Raw genomic sequence first — 27456 nt, forward strand, 5'->3', positions numbered from 1 at the left:
AATTTGTGTTTTAAAACATCTCTTAGGTAAAAAACAATGGCGTATTATAACTCATCTAAAAAACTGTTTACTTAAATAAATTAATTTAGCAATAATTCTTATTAAATTTTCTGATTGAGAATACATGTCAACATTACACATTTAGGCAAAAGATTAACAAAAAGTAGAGGAAAGACATAAGTTATCTGAAACTATTACCATAAGATCAGATAGATTTGTTTTATATATCTTGTAGACAGAACCCTAAGTCTTTCAACTTCGTCTAAAAACTTGTTTGAGCTTTAAAAGCTTTCTTTGTAAAATCATTAAATTGAAGATATTCTAGCCAAACTCACATAGCTCTTAGACTCACACTAAAATACTCATCTATAGTCATGCACCAATAGCTATTACACAATAAACTCGTCTAAAATGTTATAAAGTTATTAAATCAGGATAATTTCCTATTGAAAATTTCTATGAGCAAATTCATATAGGCATTACGAAATAATATGTTTATCTTACTTTAAAGTGGGGTAAAATTACGGTTTAAACTCGTCTAGAATACTATATTTAAAACGAGAGTAAATAATGCTCATGTAATGGAAATTTCAAAAATTGCAATAAATTATAGAAAATCCGCCAAGTCTAATAAAAAGTTTTACTTCAAATTCGTAATCAATTATAATAAATGAATACAAATAGAAAGTGGGAAGCGGCTGGTCTAAAAACCAAAGTTTAGTAATACAAATAATTAATATACTATAAATTAAAGTTCCTGTCCAATTTTATATTGATTTTTATGATAGGATTTTTAATTTTAGGCCTTAACATTTTTATGTTGAAAACTCATCGAAAAGTGGATACAATGTTTAATCTCAGTTATCATGTATCTTAACTAACTTTGGAAATGCAAAAAAAATTAAATGTAAGACTAGATAAACAATATTTCAAAGAGTATTAGTAATTCGTCTAAAATGGGGAAATTGGTACAAATTTATACACGACTTTTCATGAACAATAATCTTTGGTAAGAAAGCAGAGTTATATAGTGAAGTCGTCTAAAACTGCCAAATTTGGTTAGGTCTTGTTAAGTTACCTCTCATTTTGAAAACCTCTGAGAACGCTAATGAGAATAATTTCTAATTAATCTTTAGAAGAAAAATGTAACAACAAATATGATATCTGGGTTAATAAAAAAACAGCATTTTTTTAATAGTAAAGCTAACTTGTCTAAAGTCTTTGGTCAAAAAAGCTAAATTGAGAAAAATGGCTATATTCTTTGAAATGAGATTCCTACTCCACACAAAAAAATATTTTGAAAAATTGTTTGTAAATGTTTGTTAATTCCTACTAGAGACTCACAAAATGCTCGTAGTTACTAACTCATTGGAAAGGTCGTAAATTGATAAGCATTTTTTATTTGTAGAGATTTGTTTGTAAATTTTGGTTTGTCTGGCAAAATTTTACGAATAAATGACAAAATTTACGAACATTTACGAACAAATGTTTGTAAAATAACAGAAAAAGATCGTAATGTGATCATATCACGCACAATGTTTGTGAACGATTTACAAACTTTTTAGTGGATTATACTATTTACGAACAATTTTACGAATTATTTTTTTCAAGAAAGACACACAAAGAGGGAAAAATTGCTAAAAATTCTTAAAATAAGTAGAAAATTAAGTGCAGTGCTCCAAGTCCCATACCCTGTGAACCAAAATACCCTTTGACAAAGCAATAAAAGGCAAAAATTTTACACCTGAGGAAAGTTTGAAGTTCGAGCCGAAAGCCTTGGGAAGAATTTGAAAATTTTCTTTACTTCTTTTTACCCGACACTCACAGGTTTCCAGACCTATTGAATTAATCGTCGGAAATTACCAAAAATCTAGTAATAATAAATAAATATTTTTCTCACTAGTGTTCAAATATTGTACTATAAAATTATTGTGGAATTAAACTACCAAAAATTAGACCACTTCTTGAAAACTACCGTCAAGATTGCTCTACTAATACTACATAAATCTCTTATTAAGAAGTACCCTGTGCAATACAATACGGTCTTATAATATTTTGTGGTATGAAGTTGTTAAAAGTTGTTAAAAGTTATACCAATTAACAAACAGTCTTAGAATCAAATGAAGTGTTTTTGAGATCAGGAAAGTCATATTTTAAGCAGCTTTAGCAATGTTCAATAAACACTTTTGTCACTGGTGTTCTACACAATGAAATATTGTACTACAATTAACTGTCTAAAACAGATGTCGAAAATTATACCACCCCAAGAAAACTTCAAGAACTTTATCTTGAACAAAATCTTTCAATCAAGATCTTTATTTTTGTCAAAAGTGCTACTATACTAAGAACTCTCCGGTTCCATAATATTTTGTGGTATAAAGTTGTCGAAAATTACATCAAGTTAAAATTCTGAACAGAAAATTAAGCATTCCTGAGGTTGAATAAGAAATCTTTTAAATAGTAAGAACAGTTCTAGTACTGTTCAATATATGCTTTTGTCATTAGTATTTTACACAATGAACTACTCCGCTGCATTTAACTATCTAGAAATGTTGTCGAAAATTATACCACTTCAAAAAAGAATCCTAAGAACTTTATGTTGGTGTGTTTGAGGCTAGAATGACCTCTTTTGCCAAGAGTGTTCCACTTATACTACTCATATCTTTTATCAAAATGAGCCAAGGGGTAACTCATAATCAATCAGATTGGCTCGAGTTCCCTGAAAAAAATGTATGGGTTCCCCAGCCAAATTGGCTCGAGTTCCCCCAAACGAGTTACCCCTCGAAATGAGCATTGTAAGCTAAAGTGCCCTCAAGTCGACTGGTTCCTCAATTCGACCAGTAGAGTTACTTATTCAATTTATTTATATTTTCACTAATATTTGGCGTATGATCTAACATAAATAGGTCAATTATTCCATAAATAAATACGGATCAGTGACAATTTTATAGAAATTCACCATTAAAACATTCAAATATTGACAACTGGTCGAGTCGAGGAACAGGTCGACTCAAGGAATCGGTCGACTCGAGGGCACTTTACCTTACAATACAAGAAGATTCCACTATATTTTCTGGTATAAACTCGTCTAAAATTATTCGAAATCTAAGAAACTTACAATTTCAGAGTGAATTAGAAATACTTAAGCTTTAGTCATAACGAAATATTGTTCGAAAGAAATCTTTAATGTTATCCCACCTAGAACTTTTATGTGAAACTCGTATAAAAATGCTGCGTTTAAAATCCCAATTATTTTAAATTATCTTCTTCAGTTTGAAAATAATAATTCTGTTAATCCGCCAAAGTCTCGTAAACTAAAAGGATTATGTCTAAGGATATTTTTCTCTCAGTGTTGGAATAAGCTCCTATTAGCGTTGACATTATATAATCCCCTCTTCTTTTAAACCCATTTTGGGCGAGAGTGGAGAATGAATTGGAAAAACATTTTTCCAATGGGACATTGAGGATGAAGTGTGGAATAGAGCAAGATATTGTAGTTAATAATGGAGATAAACTATAAATGAGATGTCTGAATATAAATTAACTTTAATGGATTCTCAAGAGTATAAAAATCTCTTTTTTTTTTGCTAGAGTCAAACTCACCATAAATACCGAAGCTCAAGATGGAAAGCATTTTAATCTCAATGACACTATAATTTTCTCTTAAAGCTCCTCTCCGTGACGAAAGCCACATTGATTGTCGCTGGGAGGGAGGGGCAAAATGGAAATGGAAATTTTCAATAAAGTCTCTCTCTCCAAATAACATGGGTGGAATTTTCATCCTATATATATATATTAACCACCTACAGCCTCTATAGATATGGATGAATTGTTAGTGTGTGTGCATGTGGAAAATTGCACAGTGTTAAGTAATTACCACAAAGCACGTGAGGATGATAGTGGAAAAGCCAAAATGGGTGAATTTCAATCAAAAAGTCACTATACCTTGAAGGAGGTTTATTTCTTGTTTTTTTTTTTTTGAAAATCCAATGCATTAACAGTTGAGGGAGGAAGGAAAAGAATGTCAGAGATTAGGATTGGGTGTAGTAAAAAGGAAAAAAAAACGAAAAATAAAAGGAAAAATATCCATGAGATAGAGACACCAAATGGAGCTTTTTCTGTTGACCTACAATTTTGTATAGGAGTGAGCATAAATAAATTATACTGCGGAAGCCACAGAGATAACATTTTGCAGATTGATGTAGATATATGGGGATGGTAGAGGGACAACACATCATTGACTTTAACTACTAATGTTAATTGCTATGTACATTTAGTTGATGTTTTAATTGAGTCATTAAACGCCCTTCAGCCACTTTTTTCTTTTAGAGCCACTGTCACTCACGACGATTTGTTTTTGTTGGGGGTAAGGGTTAGGCTAACCCCCCTTTTAGCACAACTTCATGGCTTATGTCTTTCGAGATTGTGATATCAATCCCACGACTTCGGGGAAACAACTGATACAAAGTTGAGGAATTTGTGGGTAAGAAGCTTTCTCTCTTTAGGCCTCCCACAATGTCTATGTGTCTGTGTTTTGGCTTAGATTTTCCATCAGGAAAATGCCACTCTGGGAAACCGGAAGGGGACAGTAAGATAATAATAAAAAAAATTATTGCAGACTAAGCGTTGGAAGCTTTTAAGAGTTGTCCACTTCACAGATGAGCTTTTATTCTTGTCCCGAAGCTGTCTCTCTGGTATGGTCTCTGTGTTGCTTTGGCAAAGAATATTGACAATTTCGCACTATTCTATTCCACGCACACCCTCCAGAGAGACAGAGACTCTGGTGGAGCCCAAGTTTTTCTTTTTTGGGGTGGAGAGGAAAAAAAAAGAAGTTATTATGTAGGCACATAAAACACCAACACACATGCAGAGATTGCTCAACACTACATATATCCCTCCAAGAGTCTGAGGATTTTTTTTCTTTTTTTTCAATTTATTCACACACATACGCCAATACTGAGCTTTTTGGCCCCACTATCTCCACCCCGTGGACCCATATCACCCATTTCTTGGCTCCCAATCTCTGTGCCAAATTGATCGACTTAGGGCCATTGTGCGTGTGAATTTGAGTGGCAGAAAAAGTCACAATGCTCCCCCATCAGGTCTCCCCAATCACATTTACGTGTTGGCAGGGGATACCTCTCGTGCCCATCCTCCAGTCAATATTAGAGGAAATTGGTCCTGCATTTATCGCACGCCGCACCAAAGTCAACACATACACAAATATTTACTCAAGGCATATTTTCTTGTCGCTGCTTTATTTTAGTACCAGTTACTCTACCAACCTACAACTTCAACCAAATATAAACACAACACCACAATTAACAAGCAACAAACTTGTTCCACACTGACATTCTCCTAAAAAATATTATAGCAAATATCTCTGCGGAATCTCTTCTGACCAAAGAGTTTGGCCTCTTCCGTGTTTCCTCCCGTTGGGGGATGACAAAGGAGAAATTCAGTCAAGGAGGATTTGCTCCCCCTGTGATTCATGCAAAACGCCATCTTTGCCCAGACCCCCAGTCACAACAACCCTGTCAACACTTTCCCCGCCAAAAAAAAGACCATGTATAACAGTTTAACTCAACATCAAATTTTCACCCACAATTTTCTCCCAATCAATCATCCATCCATCCATAAAACCCCATCAAATCACCACCTACAACATCTCAACTCTCTACCAAATTGCAATTCACCGGCAAATACCCCATGGAAAACCCCAAAAATAGCCCTACAATCACTCTTGACAAACTTTCACCAGGCGCCTCCATCGACGAGCTTTCGAACTGGTCTAAAGTGGGCCAATTGCCATACTCTCTTCAGAAGTGCTTTCAAACCACAAGAAAGTCCACCCCGCTGCAGCTGTGAGGGGGAGGAAGAAAAATGTGGAACATGGGGAATGTTATGTGATTTTTCTTTCCAAGAACTTGGTGACTTGTACATACCGGAATATTGCATAATTCCACCCCAAAAAAAATTGACGAGTATATAGTTAAAGTCCGGCGTGCTTTAACCATGTGCCACGCATGCGCTACATAGCACATTAAAAGCTCCTCAGACGGGGCATTATGTTCCATGCGAATTATATAAGAGTAAAAGGAGGTGCGTGTAGGAATTTTCTGTTAGTCGGAAATTTTGGGCAAGGACTGCTGTACATGAAGGACATGGAGCACGTGGGACAGGCTAGCAAGACTTCTTGAGAGCTTTTACGTTTATGACCAGTAGGGGAATTCTGTAATTTTCGTGGCATTGTCACGCGTGAGTTCGAAACGTGACAATGCTAATCGAGCTTTTTCTGTCATATCATACATTGAGAAAAAAACGGGGTTGCGATTAACTTTTTTTCCTCATAACTTTAACACATTTTAGGTGTAGAAATATATCAACATTTTTTAATGTTTATTTTACACCAGGTAGATTTACATGAAAAAGGGTAACTTTAACCCCTAATACACCTAAAAAGGGTAATATTTATACCGATTTCGGATCAATACTGCAGGGTAAAATAAACATTTCCGGAATGTTATTTTAACTTTTTCGGATTTCTCTCAGTGTATGAGTTCGAAAATGCAATTCATTGATTTTTTAATGAAATCCCTTTACTTAATGATTTTATGAAAATACAGTCTGTCTTAGTTGATGAGTTTAACAAAATTCATTGTCATTTTTAATTGCCAGAAATCTCAAATATGTGACTTCTGACAATGCCACGTGAGCTGAAATGACAATGTCATGGTTACAGAATCTCATTTTCGAAAAAGCTCTCCTAATATTCGAACCCAATTTGTCCGCATTGCCAGAGTGTTACAGAATTCCCCTCCATGTGTATTGGAACACAAAATGGTATAGGCCAGAGACTGCTAAAATCCTTAATGTTCAAAATCCTGAAAAGGATTATTATTATTAATCATATCGGGATATATTTATTACAATGCAATCATGTTGTCGTCCGCCAATCATGACCGCCCTGGAGCAAATTCCACGCAATGTGGATGCTTCTTCCATTCTCCCAGAGTGTTTTGGGCATAGGCGTTGCATTTTATTACGTTTTATCACTGTGAAAATGACTTTTTCCGACATACGGTTTCTTGCAACGGGCGGGACTCGAGCTCACAAGTTTGAGAGTCGAATCAGAGATCTCGTCCGCCCAGGACCCAGCAGTCTTGCCTATTGCGCAGAAGGGGATAAAATTATATGTAGGATAGTGTGTAGAAAAATTTCCCAAGCACAGAAAATTTCCCTTTGCCTCCAGTAAGCCCGGGTGCAATCGCGGAAGTAGCTATGATACTTTAAAAATTCGGGATAGTGACTTTCGGAATTTTGACCCATTCGGGATCTTGGCTTTCAGGATTTTGGCTTCCGGGATTTTGGCCTTCGGAATTGTGGCTTTCGGGATTTTGACCGAGACCCGGTAGGGGTATATTGTCCCCTTGAACTAAACATTTCCACCAATAAACTTGTTTATTACTAAATTAAAAAAAAAAATTGTACCGTAGACCCGTAGATGTTGGTGCTTTGCACTACGGAAATGACTTTGAACTCCTTGTTTTCACAAGCTTTTCTTTAATTATAGCACTTAAGGATGGTTTAAAAATCTTCCTTAAGTACCTTTAAGGAAGCTAGGATTAAAGAAAAGCTTGCAAAAAGCAAGGGTGCAAAGTTACACATTAGCATTGAACAGACTGGGCCATTGCTCTTATAATCGATTTTCAAAGAAGCAATGGATAAGTGATATGACACCTTCATTTTTTTCGATTAGATAACTCACTGAGAACAGCGCCATCCAGTGTAAGTAAAATGTCCAAGGCGGGAAATATTTTCAGTTGTTCAAAACAATGTAATTCACATTATTTACATGTATTTTATACTAAACTTTAATTTCACTAAGCCTAGACTCATTTTAAATGTATTTCAAAAGTTTTCACAAGAGTTTTATGAGTAAACTTTCCCTTGTTTTGGTTTTTCCTGGCATCAGCTGATTTCGATGGCGGTCGATGAAATTTCGAACAGTGAATTCAAATAGAGAATGTTAACGGACTATATAATATGGAACTGTCAAGAAAAAGCAATTGACCGGGCAATTGCTTTTTACTTTTTGTACAAGGTATTTAAATTTGGCTAATTTTACTAAAATATCATTTTCTTTTTACAGAATATTGTCTCAGATAACGGAAAAAGCTCAAATTGATGCAAAAATTGGTTTGATGACTCAATTTTTTGGATATTTTTTCCATGTGTAAAAAAGCAATGAAGGAGTAAAAAAGCAATGACCATGTAAAAAAGCCCAGTCTGTTCGATGTGATTGAGTACAGTGACGTATCTACGGTAATAAAAAACTTACTTTCATTAGAAACCCTCTATAGAAAAAAAAATTAAGCTAATTCAAAACCTGCTCTAAATGGAAATTTTTCGCTACTGCAAAAGGAAACATCACTGTTTTCATGGTAAATACATTACTAAATTGCTATATTTATATATTTTCTATGCCACAGTTTTATTATTTAGTTAATTTTGCTCCAAATAAAGCGAAAATCCATTCATATTCACAAATTTTAATTTGTTAATTTCTCAGAAAAATTAAAAGTGTACCTTTTCACCATGGAATTTTTCATCGATTAACCATGTTTTACAATGAAAAACGCAATAAGGTGACTGTTGTTTATTCGTTTTTTTTTAAACACTTATGTCATATTTCTGGCTAATTTTGGTCAAATTAAGTGCTAATCTTTATTGTTACCGGTACGTGAAGTTTTCAAATGAAATAATTACCTATTTCGTGAACAAATGGGTTTTTCTGAAGTGTCTGCAAATGCTTCAATATAGGAAATCCCGGAAATATAATTTTTTGGAGAGATTTTCTTATTGTTTTAGATGGAAAAGGAGAAAATACAAGGAATAAGAACATATCCTGCACTCAAGAGCAACTCAATAAAGTTTTGGACGCCTTTCGTCGCGGTTTCACTTATACAATGTTTGTCCCCAATTAGAAACTTTCCCTTGACTCCATTTGGATTAATTTGTTTCCAATAGAAGCATTTTACGCTCGCGTATTTTTCTTGTATTTAAGAAGTTTTAAAATATATCTAAAGAATTTTCAATAACAGTAACATTCTAGAAAAGACTAGGAGCAAATTTATGTAATTCTCATCAGAAAAAAATATAAACTTAATGTGTTGTATCTTCTGTCAAAGTTAAAGCGTCTGGAAATGGTTTTGAATTAGGACATTTACCCTAGGTCATATAGATTTGTAAATTCCCACTGTGAACTTATGAAATGCTCGTGAATATTATAACCTTGAAGGACGATATGGACACCGATGCCCCAAAAAAATGTTTTTCTCTAAAAAGTCAAAAAGTGGGTTTTTCTGCCTCCAATATTTGACTCTCTCGTTCTTAAAGGTATAACCCATCAAATGGTTCGTAAAGGTTTGTTTGTCATATTTTTCACAAATATTATTCGTAAGATCAACATAACGAGCATTCCTAGTTCTTTTTCGAACATTTGTTAATTTCTGTCTATACCTGGACAAACTTTGCAAACAAATGAGAAAGTTTCACAAATATTTTTGTGTTTACGAATATATACGAATAAATGTTTGTGAAAGAAAAATTAATTGTCGTCAAATGGTCATGTTATGAACAATATATGTGAAAAAGATCAAACTTTGGCGAACCTTTTAATGGATTATACGATTCAGATGCATTTTGTAAGTCTTCAGTATCAATTCACAAACATTTTACAAACTATTTTACAAATGTAGAGCGTGCGGCCTATTCGACACATGTCAACCCTCGTCGACGGCTGCAACCCACCAATCCCAATTCCTTATTCCTTTAACACGCCCAACCCCTATCATCCCAAGGCGGGTGCTGAAGGTTGCTATATGGTGCTCTTGTTGCTTATGGCAATTAACATCAGTACTTCAGTGAGTGATCATCAGTCGCCGTGGACAGTCACTCTCAGGAAGTTGAAATAAGGGTGGCAAACCTCAGTTCCCCATTCTCCCTCTAGAAATTGGTAATTCTATTTTAGGTGAGCCCCATTTGGGCTTACACAAAATAAGGTAAAGTGCCCTCGAGTCGAACGGTGGGTCAATTTTTGAATATGAAACCACTATGCAAAAACTTTTACAGTAAAAAACTGATTTTTTTTACTTTCGGTTTTACAAAATATTAATCCCTCTGTCCCGAAATAAGTCATACGTTTGCTAGTACATTTTATATGAAAGAATGTACGACTTATTTCGGGAGATAGGGAGTATATTTCTAATTTTTTTATTATAAATGTAATGCGTACTGGAACGAGGTAAGAGGAAGGATTCAAATATCGTCTACTTTGAATGAAATACCGGACACCGGAACCAAATAATGGAATGATTTCTCGAACTTTTAAATATTTATCTTTTCTAGAATAGATAAACACCAAATTTGATCAAAATCATCGAATGAGCGGAAACAATCTGTACGGTATTTCACACAAGGTGGACGATATTTTATTTTTTCTGTAACAAAGTGTCCGACATACAACCTACAGTAATTTTTATATTTTTAATAATTTTTAAATATATTTGAAATTATTTTAGAGAAAGTATATATGACGAAACAATTTAGAAGTGTCCAAACAACACCCCTGAAAAAGTTGTAACTGAATATTATAGAGTGTATGGCCTATTCAACACATGTTAACCCAGTCGACGGACGTAACCCATCAATCTTATTTTACACCTTTGACACGCCCAACCATTGCCTTCCTTATGGGTGCTGAAAGGTTGTTTTGGGGCTCTTACTGTCAAGTAAATATTCTCAGTTTTCAGTGAGTGAGCAATTTCACTAAATTAAAATCAGGTTCCCATTAACTAAGCCGTTTAATTAACAGGAACCCATTTGCTAAGCCGTATGATTAAGCATTCTCTCGGCTTAAGTCGTAAGTACGTCTAGGGCATTAAAATGTTTAATGTAATTAAATACTTAATTGAATTTAAATAAGTCTCAATTGGTCTAAATTTAGACTATTTTTAAATGATAGAAGCAAACATAGGGCTATGTTGGTAGAATCAACAACCCCTCTGTGTCTTGTGGAAAACAGATGTCAGTGAAAACAGCCAACATAAAAGAAAATTGTATGTGCATATGCGATAGTGAGGTACTTGTACTTATTTTCTGGTGAAAATTTAACAACCATCATATCTATAAATTTACCCTTCTATTCCACCAAAAGGTAGATAACTTTTTTGGGAAAATGATGCCTTGAATTAAAAATACACGAAAGCTTTTTACACCAAAACCTCTTTAACCACCAAAAGTAGATATCTTGGCATTTTAACCATTTTAACCATTAATCCCCTGGATAATTGTCAAGTGTTACAAAGGAATTCACTCACATCAACATGTTTAATGGGCTACGCATATGAATGAAAATTTCCCTGAAAATATTTATCTCAAGACACTTTCAGTATGAATGTTAGGACAATTTTCGTTACAAATTATTTCCTTTACTGTTGAACAGCAAATTCTCCTTCCTAGCTAAATGAATATTTACGACCTAACTATAGTCTTTAGCACGAAAGGTCTGTTTCATTTGCAGCCTTCCTCTGCCAAAAATGAACTTTTAACTGGAAAGTATCTCAAGTTCTAAATAATTAAAATTATCAAGAACACCAGCAGTTATGGATTTTGAACTTTACCTTGTGTTGAACTTGCTGAAATTTTATTTAAATAATTGATGTGAGATTTTGTGCACAATTTGCATGAGCCTCATAAGCATTTGAAAATACCAATTGTTGAGCCTTGCAACATGCACAGCTGCTGTGGCAAAAAGAAAAGCTATTATAACTAACCCCTCGGTACAATGCAAAGAAAAAAAGAGGCTTTTTCTTTCTTCAGTTTGATACAGAAAAGCATCACCAGCAAATGCTTTCGGTAAAATAAAAAAAATAAAAGAATGTTCTCCCAAAAAACAAGAAGCTTTTGGCGCAACATAAAAGAAAATCACTTTATTTTCGTTCAAAGGAAAAATTACCATACTCTCCTGGAAGAAGAATAAATTGACTAACCCGGAGGAACTTCCGGGTTGGGGTTCTCTTTTGAGAATTGAGAACAAAGAAACAGATTCTCGACAAGAGCAAATACATAATTGGGAATAATGGGATGCGCACAATTAATTTTGTTTATAAAAACATGACTGGATGACAAAAGAATTGTTTCTCTTGGTCTTTCTAAAATGTTAGACAAAAGCTTACGGATTTATGTTTTTATATATTTTGGTCTTAAAAATGAAAATTTTTGGTTCTGATAGCTTGTATTTTAATTATCCAAAAAAAATGGGCAATGCACATTTGATTTTGTGTTATAAATATGTTACACTCTAAATGGAACAATAATACTACTAATATTTTCAAAATATGTTCTAAGAAGTGGGGTTATTTTCATTGAGCTGTATAAAATAATTTTCTAAGACATAAACAATTGAATTTTTCATTAAATTTATTTGAATTTCCAAGATTCTTTAAAAGTCTATGAGCCCTTGAAGATTCTTTTTGTGTGTCAATAAGAGACTAGCGAGGTAATAAGGCTCTTCTGTAAGGGTTTCTAAGAGTTCTAAGAGCCCAAGCAGCACAAAATAACTTAACCAGAAATTATCGTTGTGCCAACGCTAAAAAAAGGTTATTACAACCAAACAAGTTGTGAAAACGTTATCTAACAGTTAAATAGCCAAGATGTGGTGCTTGGGAAGTTTCCTGACTTTTTTGTTGGTTCTTGATCGTGCTTTACGATAATCAAAATTGTTTCTGATGGTTTCAAAAGTTTCTTCAAAAATTCGCCCCAAGTACGGTGCTTTTTTAAGAATTTTACAGCATTCCTACTGTAGAAGTCGATATCGTTTATTAAAATTGTAACGGTCATTGTTTGAGAATTGCCAATAATTTCCCCTTGCGAGAACAGGGCTGTAAAGAGAATATTTGTGGAGTATCTTGGTTCGATCGCACCAATCGATCCCAAAGGACAACACCAACGGGTTACGCAAGTTCTGTATGAATGAATTGCTGATCCTCGTTCAAGTGATCCAAAATGTTTCCAGCTGATTTGTAATGGTCTCTCAAGAGTTTTCAAAGATTCGCAAAAGTTATTCAGCACTTGTATGGACACCCGAGAATTTTCCGTGTATTCCGAACGGTTCGTCGAGGTTTTCTAAAGGTGTCTAGAATATTTTTAAGTATTTATCGATAATTTTCAAGAATTTTTGTGCATTTCCTATTGGTTTTCCAGATTTTTCGTGGGTGCCTGAGAGTTCTTCCTGACTTTTAGAAGGTCTCTCCTGAGTACCTAAGGCTACCTCGCTCAGATAGTTTAAGTTTTCTCTGATGAATGACCCATTAGAATTTTCCTTATTTAATTAATTTATTGTATTTAATTATTTATTGAATTTATTTTATTTTAGGGACAGGGACTCCTTCTACGACCTCTTCAAGTCTCTTGGTTCGCCATTATTTCAATATTCGGGCTGATTTCGAAACGTGTCTAGGCATGATCCTGAATTTATTATTGTCATCATAATCTAGGCCAGCCTTAAGCCGTAATGTTCAGATAATGAATGAAGAAAGCTTTTCCAGAAAATCCGTGAAGATGGGATACCCATAAGGTGTCCCAGTTAATGGAGAAGAATCGGTTGTAGTTGGTCCTAAACAGCAGTGGACTAGCTGTTAAATCAACCATCATCTCGGTCATCAGTGTGATGACCGAGGCTCTAAAGAGCCATTTGGCTTAGTAAACCTAAAGCTGACTACAAACAGTTTAGTTTAGAAGTAGCTCCGTATATGAAAATATCAGCATTTTTGTACCACTAAATCGTTCTACCACTTTGTTTGTACCACTAAATAATAGGTAACCTCGAACTCGGGGGAGACCTAGGTCCACTAGGACAAGGTGGCAGAATCAAATTCAGAATCTTGCCTTGGAGAGCCTTGGAATCGAACCCGAACATCTGGCGGAGGATCGACAAGCGTTGGCTGTTAACCTTGATATCATGGGCCCGCTACCCGAGTAGGGATATGCGGTTGAAAATGATCATGGTAATGATGAAAAATCATTCATAGCAAATTGCGAACGGGGATCATTTGTGACTTTACACTTCTGCTTTTCGTAAGCTCTTAATTAATTCAAGCGCTTAAAGATGGTTTTTAGACCATCTCTGGGTACCTTTATAGCGTTTATAGCCTTTAGATTATAATTAAATGTTTGAATTTAAATAAAAAGCTTACGAAGAACAGAGGTACAAAGTCCCTCGCATTTATGGTAACCTTAATGGATTGTACAGGCAACGGCCAAAGTGAAACAATATGGACTACCTGTTAGACCAACCACTGCGCTCTGGTCCAAGGATCAAAGTCATCAGTGTGATGATCGAGGCTCTAAATAAATAAAATAAAGTAAACCTACAAAAAGTACGCATAACTACTTTTATTTTTAATTTTTGCATCCAGAACTGCTAGAGAACGGGATTAAGATCACTAGCTTTAGGCTGGGTTTGCTCCCTCTATGAAGTGTTGTTAACCAAAATCAAAGAGTTCGAGGATTATGTGGTGCGAACACTTGAGGACGACCTTTAGACACCAGTATACCGACTAAGAGCTGGCACTGAATGACTGGCCGAGCAATAAGTGAATTTTCTTGCATCAAGATCCACTCTATAGTTGGGTGAAGGACTGGCGTGATACGTATAGAAAGGGGACACTCCGGTAATGGCCAGTGGATTTGAAGTTACCCAGAGCTTTCGGTCCATATCCAGGACCGTATCCAAGACCGAAAGCTCTGGGCAAGAGTGAAGAAGTAATTTTTGTGAGGTGACTTCAAACCCACTGACCATCACCGGAGAGTCCCCTTTCTATCGATCCACTCTATGCACGTGCAGGTCATACCGACATGGTACAGCAGATGAGGGTGACTTTGTCCTCCGTGGGTGACTTTGCCCCTCCTATTTGTAAGCTTTTCTTTAATTCTAGCACTTGAGAATGGTCTTTACCGATTCGATCTACCATGTCTGGTCGGTAGGGACCGTAAGGACCGTTCAAACATTTTAGAATTAAAGACAAGTTTGCGAAGAGTAGGGGGCAAAGCCTTTATGGGTAAGCCACAGCAGAGGAATTTTACGCTTATCACGGCTTTTCGTCTAACGTATTAAACGTTTCACAAATTGATTTTAAGCGATTTAGAAATCTGTCAAACTATCCAGAAGAAATACTCTCTCTGCGCTGCCTTCACAGAGTTTTGACCAGAGAGTAAACAGATATAAAACTCACGGTCCACAATGGCTGATGATCAACCTATCATGGAGACTTAGTGGCGACGATTAGTCGATCTGATACTCAAATTTGCCCACCCCTTTTTTTAAATCCTTGAACATTTATCTTCCGAATGGTTTAAATTTCTCATTAAAAACGGTTTCGATAAGAGAATCGTACTCAGGATCAGGACCTCTGTGACTCTAAGCCAGTTCTGTGTCCATTAAGGCACCAAGATCCCTTAGACTATATAACAATTATCTAAAAAAATTATTATTTCAAAATATTTATAAAACAGAAATAAATGTGCAAAGCCCATTATACAACATTTTTATATATGTTTCCAAGGGGATTAGTCAAAACATTCCAACAATATTCAAAGGTTTAATTATAAACGGTTCACTTAAGGTTACATTCTTTCTTCTTCAATGACTAACCCCTCAATGAATGTCCACTTAGCGTTATGGTTTCGCGTGTGAAAATTTTCTCTTTCTTTGTCTTTTTACGACATTTTTCCGCTTCTTTATACCTCTGATTTTCACGGTGTCTTTTTTACAGCCATCCCCAACCCCACCACGTAAAACCGAGGCTAATTTTCTACCCACAGAATTTAATTTGCTAAAAAGACATCACTTTCACCTTCAGTGGACTATCACCGTAATGAAAAGTCATCATGCATTTTTTCGACAACAGAAACCATGGATTTAGTTCAATTTCTCTAAAGTGTTTTTCACGTGATTTCTTTAAAGGTGAAAAGTCTCTGTCGGGGTATCACAAGGTTCATGCATTATGGAACCCATGACGTAGGGGGTTGAACAATTTTTCACCCGGAAAATTGCCATCTCGCAACCGAATCAATGGGAATGACATGGTAAAATATCCGTTTGCATTTGCTGGAGTATTGTTAACCATGAAAAAAGCATTGCTTGATAATTATAAAATCGTGTGCTATTAGACGGGTGCACGGGATATTGTATGTGTAAGAATAAAAAAAATAGCCTCTGACCTCGAATTACTAATCGACTTTGCCCCATATACATATCATAAAAATTAAATCGACACTGTGTGCAACAATTTGACATTGAAGGGTGGAAAAAAGGGTGGATGTGGTTTCATACAAAACCCAACACTAGTTCTCTGATCCTATTGGCAAGATATGAACAGGAGATGCTATATAAATATGTTTCAAATCGTTCAATTATTGCTGAAAGTTTCAAGTAAATTGGATCACGTGCCATTGAACCAGAATTCAGTTACTGAAAATGTTAAGGAACATATTTTATTTGAAATTTTGGGAAATAAATATGATTTTTAGTACTTAAATCGATAAAATTAACGGTTAATCAAGTTAATGCACATTGTTTTACTGAAAACAGCCTTCAGGTGTGAATAATTAAAAAAAAAATAAATTAATTAACCGCGTTGTATTTTTCATGGAAATAAATAACTTTCCAAAATGATTTATTGTTTTTCTAAGCAGTCAAGCAAACACTTCCTTTTTATGGAGAATGTAAGAAGAATTTTAAAGGAGAACGTTAGTCAATAGCAGCAGAGAAAAGTATTTTTATCCTCTTGTATATCCTCTCATGCGACTTTCAGAAATAAATTTAGCAGAATAAGTCGAGACATCAACCACTGATCAGTTTAGGAGTACTTCATTCATATTTAACGTGAGATTATCAGAAGAGACTGCCAGGTTATTTTTCAAAAATGTTTCAAAAAGATTTCTTTCGTTATTTATTTTTCTGTGTTGATAAGTAACGTGAAAAGTACTTTTCATGGTTCGTGTCTTGGCTAATTTCGCCGAATTTTACTATAATAGTATTTCTATTTGGTTAGTTTCGGTTAAGTTCTGTATTTCACGTCATTCAATGCGCTGGAAATTATAAAAAAGCGACAAGAGACTGGGACTTTATTTGAATTGAATCGAGAGCTAGATCGTTGTATGAGAATTGGTCAGTGTCTTCGCTAATTGTTAAAAATCTCAGCTTATTAGGTTCTTTTTGAAGTTGTTTTTATTTTACGATTTCAGTTAAATTTTTAATTGAATTTCTTCTAAAATACATTCAGCTGATTATTTGTTTCACTCTTATTATTTTGTTATAGAAAGTGTTTCCTGAATAATTTGTGAATTATGAAGATGGCGCCTTTGAAAGTGTGGCACATTTGAAATTAGGATTTTTTTCCCATTTTTAAGAGAAACTGAGCCATATAATAATGTAATTTAGCTTCTCAGTCCCTTTATACAGCTTAATTATATCACGATAAGGCTCAATTTTATTTAAAAATAGGTTAAAAATACCCATTTCAAAAGTGCCCCACTTTTAAAGGTGTCCCACTTCCCCCTAATCCGATTGATAAATAGAGAAATTTATTCAAATTTGACAGAAAAATTTTGATTTTGAGAGCTTTAAATGTTAGATACCGAGAATTTTTTTCAAATCTTTGAATAAGTGATGAAATACATTGACTAGCGAAGACACATACCGTCATGCCATAAAAAGACATTTTTATAGAAATAAGTTTAGAATATTTAGGGAAATAAGTAACGAAAATACTGTTTTTAATCACAATATAGAGTAGGAAGAACTACCACAGTTTTCTGTACATTTTAATACCCTGATATAACTTTATGGCTGAATGGTTCGTGTATTGGCTAAGCACAGAAACCTTATAGCACGGTGAGCGCGGCTATATTTTTCAATTTTTCGTAAAATCGTGTTGATTACCGCTAATCTTTTACTCTAAGAAGTACCTATTCACCCTTTCAATAATCAAATTATTAAGTTAGAAAATTTTCGGCCAGTAAACTGAGTATGAGGGACAGTGAAACACGGCATTGACCTTTGGCTCCTTTCTCTTTTTAATTTCTCAAGGCTTGACAAATTAAGAGGAGAAAGGAGCCAGGTCAATACCGTGTTTCACTGTCCCTCAAATTATTAAGTGTTAAAAAAATTCTCGCACTAAGAGGAAGTGGGGCACCTTTGAAAGTCGGGTACCTTTGAAATTGGGATTTTTCTCCCATGTTTAAGTGGAGCTGAGCCATATCATAATGTAATTTAACTCCTCAATCTGTTTGTGCAGCTAAATTATATTAATTAGCTTTAATTTTATTTAAAAATAGGTAAAAAATAAAGGTGCCCCGCTTTCAAAGGTGCCCCATTTCCCCCTATTAATTTTTTTAAACTCCGAAAGATACTAACTGATTTCAATTTACGATTTTGATTCCATCACGTTCTGTGTTAGTTTACATACTTTAATATTTAAAATGCTTTCCAGATCAATTTAATAAAAATAAAGTTAGACTGAAATATTTGTTTCAGTCTAATTTTGTGTGAACGTGAACGTTTCAGTATCACTATTTTGATAGGTCTATCTGTCTCTTCTAATGGATCGAAACCTTTCCTTTTTCGCTTTGATTTCTTTTAGACACTTGGCTCTCTCACTAAAGGCATAGTCAAGCCCTTAAGACAATCCCAAAAAGCACGATGCAAAATTTCAATTCACATTGAAATTTTCACGAAAGCATTAACCCTAAAGCTGGGGCAAAAGTTCAATTAAGCATTTGTGCATTTTGATGTGTGTATTTTCAAGTTAATTGCAGGAACAAAGAATACAACTCATCCCATCCCATTGAAACATTAGCAGTGAATTTCGTTGGCCCTGGGGCCCGATGGTAGAGAACATGAAGCTGAATAACAAAGCCTTGGTGCTTTAGCAAATGAAAAAGGCTGCGAGGGGCATGGCAACCAAAAAAAAGTTTAAACTGAAGCTTAGGCAAATGTCTCATTTATTTTGAATATATATCATCTTGATCCCTACTTCTGTTGCTGCTTCTTGGGCGACTTGTCGGCAATCCGTCGTCTTGGGCGACGCATCAGCGGATCAGAATCACCCCCACGTCCCGATGCACCACGCATTCTAGCCGGAACTGTGTTCTTTTTCACCTTAACACTTTGCTTATTTGTCTTTGCACCTTGATCTAAGGGCAATGGTTTAGGGCTTTGGCTGCACTTTTGTCTCTTGCCCTTCACAAATTTCTCCTTCAACAGTCTAATTTTGTCCTTTGCCCTACTATACCGAATTGGACGTATTGGGCCGTTGCTATTAATATCTCGAGTGTTTGTGCCGATGCTCAGATCCGTGCTCAAGAAAGAACGATTGGTAAGCGGTGTATTAGTCTCAGTGATTGGGATTGTAGTTTGTGTCTCATCAATGAAAGTATAGCAAATTGATTGGGAGAAGCTGTCAAAGTGCGGATTGACATAAATATGATTGTTGTTGTTGAGCAGTTGATTGTTGTTGCGATGATCCTCCTGCTGCAGCTCTACAACTTCCCTATTGTTGTTGGCCTCGGGGACCGGAACATGCTGCACCTGATGGCCTCCATCCCGCCCGCAGCATTGTAGGGACTCTGCTCCTGAACTGGGTGCCCCCATTCGATTATGTTCGTTGATGGCGCAGTTATGCGCTTACAGAGGGTACCAGGGCTCCCAACAAGTCTCAACTTCGGAATCCAACTAAAACGGTTCAATTTGTCGGGTTTTCTTATCTAAGATGACGGAATGATTCTTGTTAACTGTGTATCCAAGGTTCCCAAAGTTGGGATCAAACTTCAAAGTTCTAGATCTTTTGGATCAAGAATACCGGTATCAGACTGCAACAGTCATAGCCTTGTTTACAGAATAATTAACTACTAGGGATGGAACTTCTACACTGCCGAAATTCTAGGTTCCAGGCTTTCAAATCCGAAGTTGGTCTTTCTATAATGCGAAAGAATTTTTCATATTACCGGTATCAGACCAGACTACAATAGTCCTTTTATCTGCAGTGTTCCTGTTTAAAAGTAACACCAAAATCCAATTCACAATTTCAGAATCACAATGCAGGATTTTAGATTATCAGTATCCAGTTCTAAGATCCAAATCAGAATTTCACATGAAAACTGCAACGGTTCCGAACGTTTGTATAAAGTATTTAGCTACACAAATTCGGCTTCTGATTTTCTAAAATCCAAGTTACAATATCAAAGATATAGAGCGATGATTCAGATGCCCTGTATCCAGTTCTGACGTCCACAAATCGGTTTAAGATTTTAGAAAATCTATATGCAGCTCCTCTAAAGTTACCAGATGGGTCCTTTGAAATTTTGTATCTGGTGCTCCAAAATCCAAATCTAAATTCCACCTAAAGACTGCAGTGGTTGAGAATGTTTACATTCAGATTTTTATATCTACAAATCGGTTTGCTTTAAGTCTGTATCTGGTTTTGTAAAATCCAAGTTACAATTCCAAAATAGATAACAATGTATCAGATGTTATGTATTCAGTTCTGACATCCATAAATCGTTTTTTAGGAACGTTTTGTCAAATTTTCCAAAATCCAGGTTACAAGTTCAGAAGCAGATTGCAACGTTGTAGAGCTTGCGAATCCAGTTCTTAGGTATATTAATCGTTATCCTTGAGTTTAGTATCCGGTCTTTTAAGAGCCAAACTATAACTTCAAGATAGCCTACAACGTTTTGGATCTTTTACGTTTAGTCCTGGTCCTGGTGATATCAAGCTTTTTGATTTGAAGTTGAATCCAGTTTCAAGCCTTGCACATCCTGAAACAGACTGCAATGTCCTCCATGTTTTCGGTTCTGGTTTTCAATCTGTGTTTCCGAATCCGGTATCAAGACTTTTAGAATCAGAGTTTCCAAAAGCTTTTAGAAGGTCTTTTCAAAATTGATATCAAGCTTTTTGATTTGAAGTTGAATCCGGTATCAAGCCTTGCACATACTGGACTGCAGTGTCCTCAATGTTTTCGGTTTTGGTTTTCAATCTGTGCTTTCGAATCCGGTAACAAGACTTTTAGAATCAGAGTTTCCAAAAGCTTTTGAAAGGTCTTTTCAAAATTGATATCAAGCTTTTTAACTTAAAACTGAATCCAGTATCAAGCCTTGCACATACTGGAACAGATTGCAATGTCCTCAATGTTTTCGGTTTTGGTTTTCAATCTGTGTTTTCGAATCCGGTAACAAGACTTTTAGAATCAGAGTTTCCAAAAGCTTTAGAACGTCCCAGATCTTTTGACTTTACGACAACGTTTGCAACGTTTTCATCAAGTATTTAAATCTACAGGGTTGAAGTTTGCACATCCGCAAAATCACTATAATCCCAAAATCTCAAACAGGAACATTCCAGATTTTTTTCAAAATTTCGGATCTGAGCTCTTTCGGCGCGGTCTTTCTGAACTTTGTTCTTGGCAAATGTTCAAGGCACTTAGCAACGCCAATCCCTAAGTAAACCAAAACTCAATCACTGAGTTGATTTATTCACAATGCACTTGAATCCATCACATTCCCGAGCACTCACAATAAATTTCAATCACACCCCTCGACCTAACACATGTCTCAAGTCCACCTACTCGATGGGTCGAGCACTTCAGCCCCAAAAGTCTTGCTGGTTGATTTTTTGTTGTCAAGGAGGATGGGAGTATTATGTAACAATGTCAGGAAACCACCCCTCAGCAGAAATGTCCTGCTTAACTAGAAAAAACTTTCACCCAAAGTCACCCTCAGTATCACTTGTTTAGGGGGGCGGATTCGTCTTGGCTCTCGCAATTCTTTGCCAAGATTGTTGAGGGGGGGCGTACTATGTAGAATTTAGATATTGAGGAAAATTTTCCACACACCCTGCACACACACAACGTGTTGCATTTCCGCATAAGTTGCAAGTTTTCGAAAGTGAAACTAAGCCTTGTATCACCACGCAACTTATTCACCATCAATTTTCTTCACTTTCCCAGCAACAATTTTCTACGACCATGAAAATAAGTCCACCCACATTCTCTGCTGGAGCTTTTTATTTTATTGAGGAGGACCAAGAAGGGAGAACTGATGATTTGATGCACAAGGGAAAGTGTCCAGTGAAAGTGGAAATTTGCTGGGGGTCAGAGATCCCCGGGAAATCACGTCTCTTATCAGTTCTTGTGCTTTCTCTTCCACCTCCGCATTCACCTCGTAACACGAGCTTGGCTGAAAGTGAACTGAACTCCAGCGACAACCAGAGCTTTCTACCCTCCGACGTCGCTGGCAATCTGGGGGTGCTTGGGGATGTCGGTTTAGATTTAGACTCAGAGCACCAACACCACCAAGAAAAAAAAACCTCCTCTATGACTTTTCTAGCTTGGGTTTTCCTTCCTGTTCTCTGTGCCGTTACACCAAATATTCGTCCACGAAGCTCTGGTGGAGCTTTATTTTCCTCCCACAGTTTTACCCTCAACTAAGGGTGGTTCTCTCTCTTTGCTCTCTCCCTTCTCTCTGTTTCACTTTTTTTTCTTCCTTCCACAGCCCTGTGAGAGACTCACTTTCCCCTTATACAAAGTGGTCACAAACACAGGAAATGACCCAATAAATTCATTTTATTTATCCTCCACCAATTTTATTCCCTTCCTTTTTGGCGGTTAATTTAAAACAATGCCCGTTAAAGTACCAAAAATTTTACCTCATATTTCTCGCCCTTTGTGCCCTTTCTTCCGGAGGGGATTTCCATACCCCTCAGCAAAAACAGAGGAAAATTTCAAGCTTTCACCCACTGAGCATACGCAAGAGAGGAAATTTCTGGGGTGTTGTGGGGTTATTGTCGCGACAGTGTGTCATTCGAGCCGCCCTTTTGGCTTTGGCGTTTTTAGTGGGGCTCAGCAGATGGAAGGGATCACCTCCTCATTGACACCCCATCATCATGTTGTTTGCGTTTACGACCGGGAAACCTAATCGGGAATCCCCATAAGTCACAACCGATTGAATTTGGGCTATCAACAGCTTTGATTTATGCATCAAAGGAAATCTATTAAATTAAATTGTTTGCATTGCAAATACGATAATTTCCATCTTCATATTAGGAAATTGGACATTGAGAGATTGCCTTCAATTATATCCTGATCTATTTTATTAGATAGGGGGAAGTGGGCCATTTTTGAATTGGGACACCTTTAAAATTTGACTTTAGTCTTCTATTATATTTTTAAATTAAGCTGAGTATCATCATGATAATTTAGCTTCATAAGGTAAAGTACCATCAAACCGGTTCCTCAATTCGATCGGTAGAGTTATTTATTCAATTTATTTATATTTGTACTAATATTAATAGGTCAATTATTCCATAATTCGAATCAGTGACAATTTTATAGAAATTCACCATCAAACATTCAAATATTGACCCCCGGTCGAGTCGAAGAACCGGTCGACTCGAAGGCACTTTACCTTAATTAGTTTGTGAAGTTAAATTATATTATTGAAAGCTCCAGTTTCATTAGAAAAAAGCCCCATTTCAAAGGTGCTCTACTTCCCGCAAAATGTTCTTAACTCATCAGGGTGATCTGTTATCAAAAAGAGTTTTAGGTCACAGCTACCTGAAGGATTAATTCAAATTTTAGTGAACTTAAAATGGAACAAAAACATTTAATCACTCCTTGTTTCTAGATTTTGTGTTACGATATAATAAAAAAATGCCGCAATTTGAAATCTTTTATTGAATTGGGCTACATTGAATTAAGTCTAGGTAGGTGGAGCTACTTTTATATAGGGTAAAGGCTCATAATTTGGGACAATCTTCTAATAAGCATCTATGTTTCAAGTTTGAAGTGCGATATCTTCGATACTAAATGACTTTTTTGTTACTCTCTTTTCAGAAAGGTTGTTAAGAAACTTGGCAAGCTATTTATCGTCTTATCTTTACTAAAATCAGTTTTAATACGTTTAAAAATGAATTGATATGTAGAGATGAATTTGACTCAAATTTTGGACAGCTTGGTTATTAATTTGGACAACTTGGCTGTATATTTGGACAGCTAATCCGCCTCAACAGGATGCCCATTGTTCTTCATTTCATGAACCAATCTTACCAAGTCCTCTTCCTGTTCATATAAGGGAAACGTAGAATGTCACAAGAAGCCCGAAAACTGTCCATATCATTCATTCATTAAAGTGAATTGACATCGGTACTCCAAGTATGCGCGGATTCGCCATTTCCCTGGCCTTTCCGGGAGCATTTCAAGGCATTTCTCACTGCATATCTTTCATAGAGATGATGCTCCTTTGTTTCTCGAGGCATTTGTCCAACCTAGTCATCACATAAGCTAAATCTTCACGAAATTTTGTGAGAAAAACACCTGTCCACAATAAGGAGTATCACCTCTCTGGTAAATGTCTTAAAAAATTTCCCATTTTTCACACGAAAAATCTAATTCACAAGGCAAATCTCACTTCAACTAATATTTGGCCCCCCAAAACATGTCTAAACTTGCTAAAATAGTATAGATGTGGTTGCTCAATTAAATTTGAATTCAACAAATTAAAATGTTAAAATTGCTCAATAATTTCAATTTTAATCCAGTTAAACAAGTAGAATTTTTAACCAAATTGTTCCTATTAAATTTATTCAATCGTGATTAATTATTTGTGGCCAGAAAAATAAAATAAGTACAGGGATTATTGATGAAATTGTACTCGAATGAAGTTTCAGTATCGAGAGTAATTTGCTGAGTTCTTCCAGAGCAATTCGAGAAAAATTATTGTGTCGAGAAATCGCAGTTGGTATGACTTCATACAGATTTTTAGGAAGACTGTATGAGAGTCCCTTAATGAGCTCCCTTGCCAACATCCCCCTTGGGGATTATGGTACATTTTAAGTAACATATCTTAAGTAACATATAGTTCCACTTTTGATTTTTGAAGCTAAATTCCATTACGTTAATGTCTAGTTTTCTTCAGAAATACTCGAAAAATTGTATATCAGTGTACCTCTACAGCTCAAAGTAGCCCCACTTTCCCTTATATCAATATATCCGCAGTTCAACATGGTTCCACTTTCCCTGGTTAGTTTTTTTTTTATTTTTTTACTCTTTTTTTATTAAAAAAAATACTTCCGAATAAAACTTATTAAATTTAATTTCCAAAGCTGTTAAAATATATTAAGCCTAAAATATCAATTTTTAACAACTTTTTAGTCTTTTTCTTCGTTCAGTGATATTGGCAATAGATTTAACAAGAAATATTTATACGTTTTAACCAACAAAACAGTAAAACCAAAACTGTTAATTGTAATAGTTATTTGGAATTGAGTGAAAAACTTCGATATGTGGCTGGCAAGTATATTTTAATAAGATATACAAATTTATTTATAGATAATTTCGAAGGGAACAAATATCATGATTTTAAACATCGCAGCATTTTTTTTAATTCTTGAATCTTGAACAATTTTCTAAAGTGCCGTATATGCGGGTGACTTTGCACCCCAGCTTTTCGTAAGCTTTCTTTAATTCTATTGAACGTTTGAACTAGCTAGTGGGTGCGAAGTCTCCTCAAGGTTCAAAAAACTTTTTTTTAATTTTCTCCAGGGCTTTCGTTTCGGATGTGATGAAGAAGAACCACGGAAGAAGATGCATTATCTGGACCGAAAGCTCTGGAGAAGATTGAAGAAAAAACCAATGTTCACCAGAAAATCATCAAACATTTTCTTTAATTCTATTACTTAAGGATGGTATTTAGACCGTCCTTTAATTCTAGAATTAAAAAAAAACGCTTATGGAAGCCAAGCGTGAAAAGGCTCCCCGGGGTATAGTGTGCCTGCAACGGTTTTAAGATGATTTTATATTTTAAAAAGAAAAGAAAATTTTATTCAGAGAACAATATAGGGAACTATAAAATTTCACTTTAAAGGCAATAAAAAATTATAATAGAAATATTCATATTGTAATAACTCTCTTTCCCACACATTGTACTGATAATATCAATAAATTTCAATGATTATAGTAAATTCTACCTACAATTATTTGTAATCAGAGTTTTCATATTTTTTTTCTGCCAAGTTTTACTATTGTACTATTTATTTATAGTTTTTTGTTATACTTACGGTGTAAGTAATTTTTAGTTTTATCATTATAATGATACCATTTATATAAAATGATAGTAAATCTCATTAAAATTTAAATTCATTACATAATAATTTCTAAATTTAATTTTGTTCTTGATATAATTAAAAACATAACTCTTATGGCCCCTACACTACACACTAGGGAAATTTATGACCATAATGACGCATATTTCCTACTTTTGTATATGAAAAACTCTTCAATATGGACATAAATTTCTCCAGTGTGTAGAGGCTATTATTCGACCACTCCAGAAGGCCCATATTCAGACCAAAAGCTCTGAGTAAAATTTAAAAGGTGTTTTAATCTTGAAGTGAAGAAAAATCTCACTGGTGATCACTGAAATCTTCCAAACCTAAACGGCGTTATAATGTAAGACCGATTGGACCATATTATTGCGAATCAAAATAGATTGAATAAATAACCTCACTGAACTACTGGCTGAGTTAAGAAACCAACCGACTACAGGGCACTTTACCCTTCAAGTATCTCATGGATTTCCTCCTTAGGTTTAGTTTAATTCATAACCTTGTTCATAACAAAAATTAAAATTCAAACAAGTTTCTTTTTTTAAAATATAACAAATATTAATAATAATATTAATAATAATGCTGGCACAACATTCCATGAAGGAACAAGGCCTTCCCGCAAGGGGATTTATGGGCATGCATTATTATTTTTTCTTATACGGGATGGGGTTGTCAGACCCACGCTGCGTGGAATCAAGTGCAGTGAAGCTCACTGGATGCAATCCAAACACTTTTAACGCCAGAAAAATTCCTGGTGACCTAAAGGGGATTCGAACCCAGGACACTTGCATCGTAGAGCGAGTGCTCTACCACTTGACCTATTGAGTGCCCAATAAATATTAAGCAGCAATTTTTAATAAGGTTGAAGGGTTTTCGTATACATTTTGTTAATTTATTTTTCTTTAGTAAAACTCTTTGCAATTTACCACGCGAATTAGTAGACAAAGAGTCTAACAAACAAACAAGCTAAAGTCTTCATGTAATCCATTATTATATACTCCTTTCAGCTTATATACTTGATTGTTTAACGCCGAAGACCCAGAAAAACATCCCCTTGACCTATCATAAATTATAGATAGACACATTTCATCGGACAGAAAATTGAAATTTCATCTAGCGGCAAAAATTGCCCATCTTTCTCTTTATTTTCATGATGAAAAAAAAGCCCATCAAAAGCTTCAACATGATTTATGATTGAAGCCAATGATTGTTTTTAATTATTAAGCTCCCTTTCA

The 27456-nt window shown here is 35.3% G+C and overlaps 2 protein-coding genes across 12 annotated transcripts in view; one reads left to right on the plus strand and one right to left on the minus strand.

Moving 5' to 3' along the window:
• The window catches only part of LOC129807789 (potassium voltage-gated channel protein Shaker), a 345833-nt gene that overhangs the window by 180546 nt on the left and 137831 nt on the right, over positions 1–27456 (minus strand). For 7 of the 11 annotated variants that reach the window (XM_055857276.1, XM_055857275.1, XM_055857273.1 and 4 more), the window contains exon 1: positions 19101–22803. The exons of the other annotated variants lie outside the window; for them this stretch is intronic. In XM_055857276.1, coding sequence (XP_055713251.1) covers positions 19101–19717 — 617 coding nt within the window. In that variant the 5' untranslated portion in view covers positions 19718–22803. Of the gene's footprint in view, positions 1–19100; positions 22804–27456 lie in introns of those variants that run through there. 11 annotated transcript variants of the gene reach the window in all.
• Positions 1–27456, plus strand: part of LOC129807792 (uncharacterized) — an 802905-nt gene that overhangs the window by 149039 nt on the left and 626410 nt on the right. The window lies entirely within an intron of this gene.

The sequence above is a fragment of the Phlebotomus papatasi genome, chromosome 3, assembly GCF_024763615.1.
Source record: "Phlebotomus papatasi isolate M1 chromosome 3, Ppap_2.1, whole genome shotgun sequence".
Taxonomy (NCBI): domain Eukaryota; kingdom Metazoa; phylum Arthropoda; class Insecta; order Diptera; family Psychodidae; genus Phlebotomus; species Phlebotomus papatasi.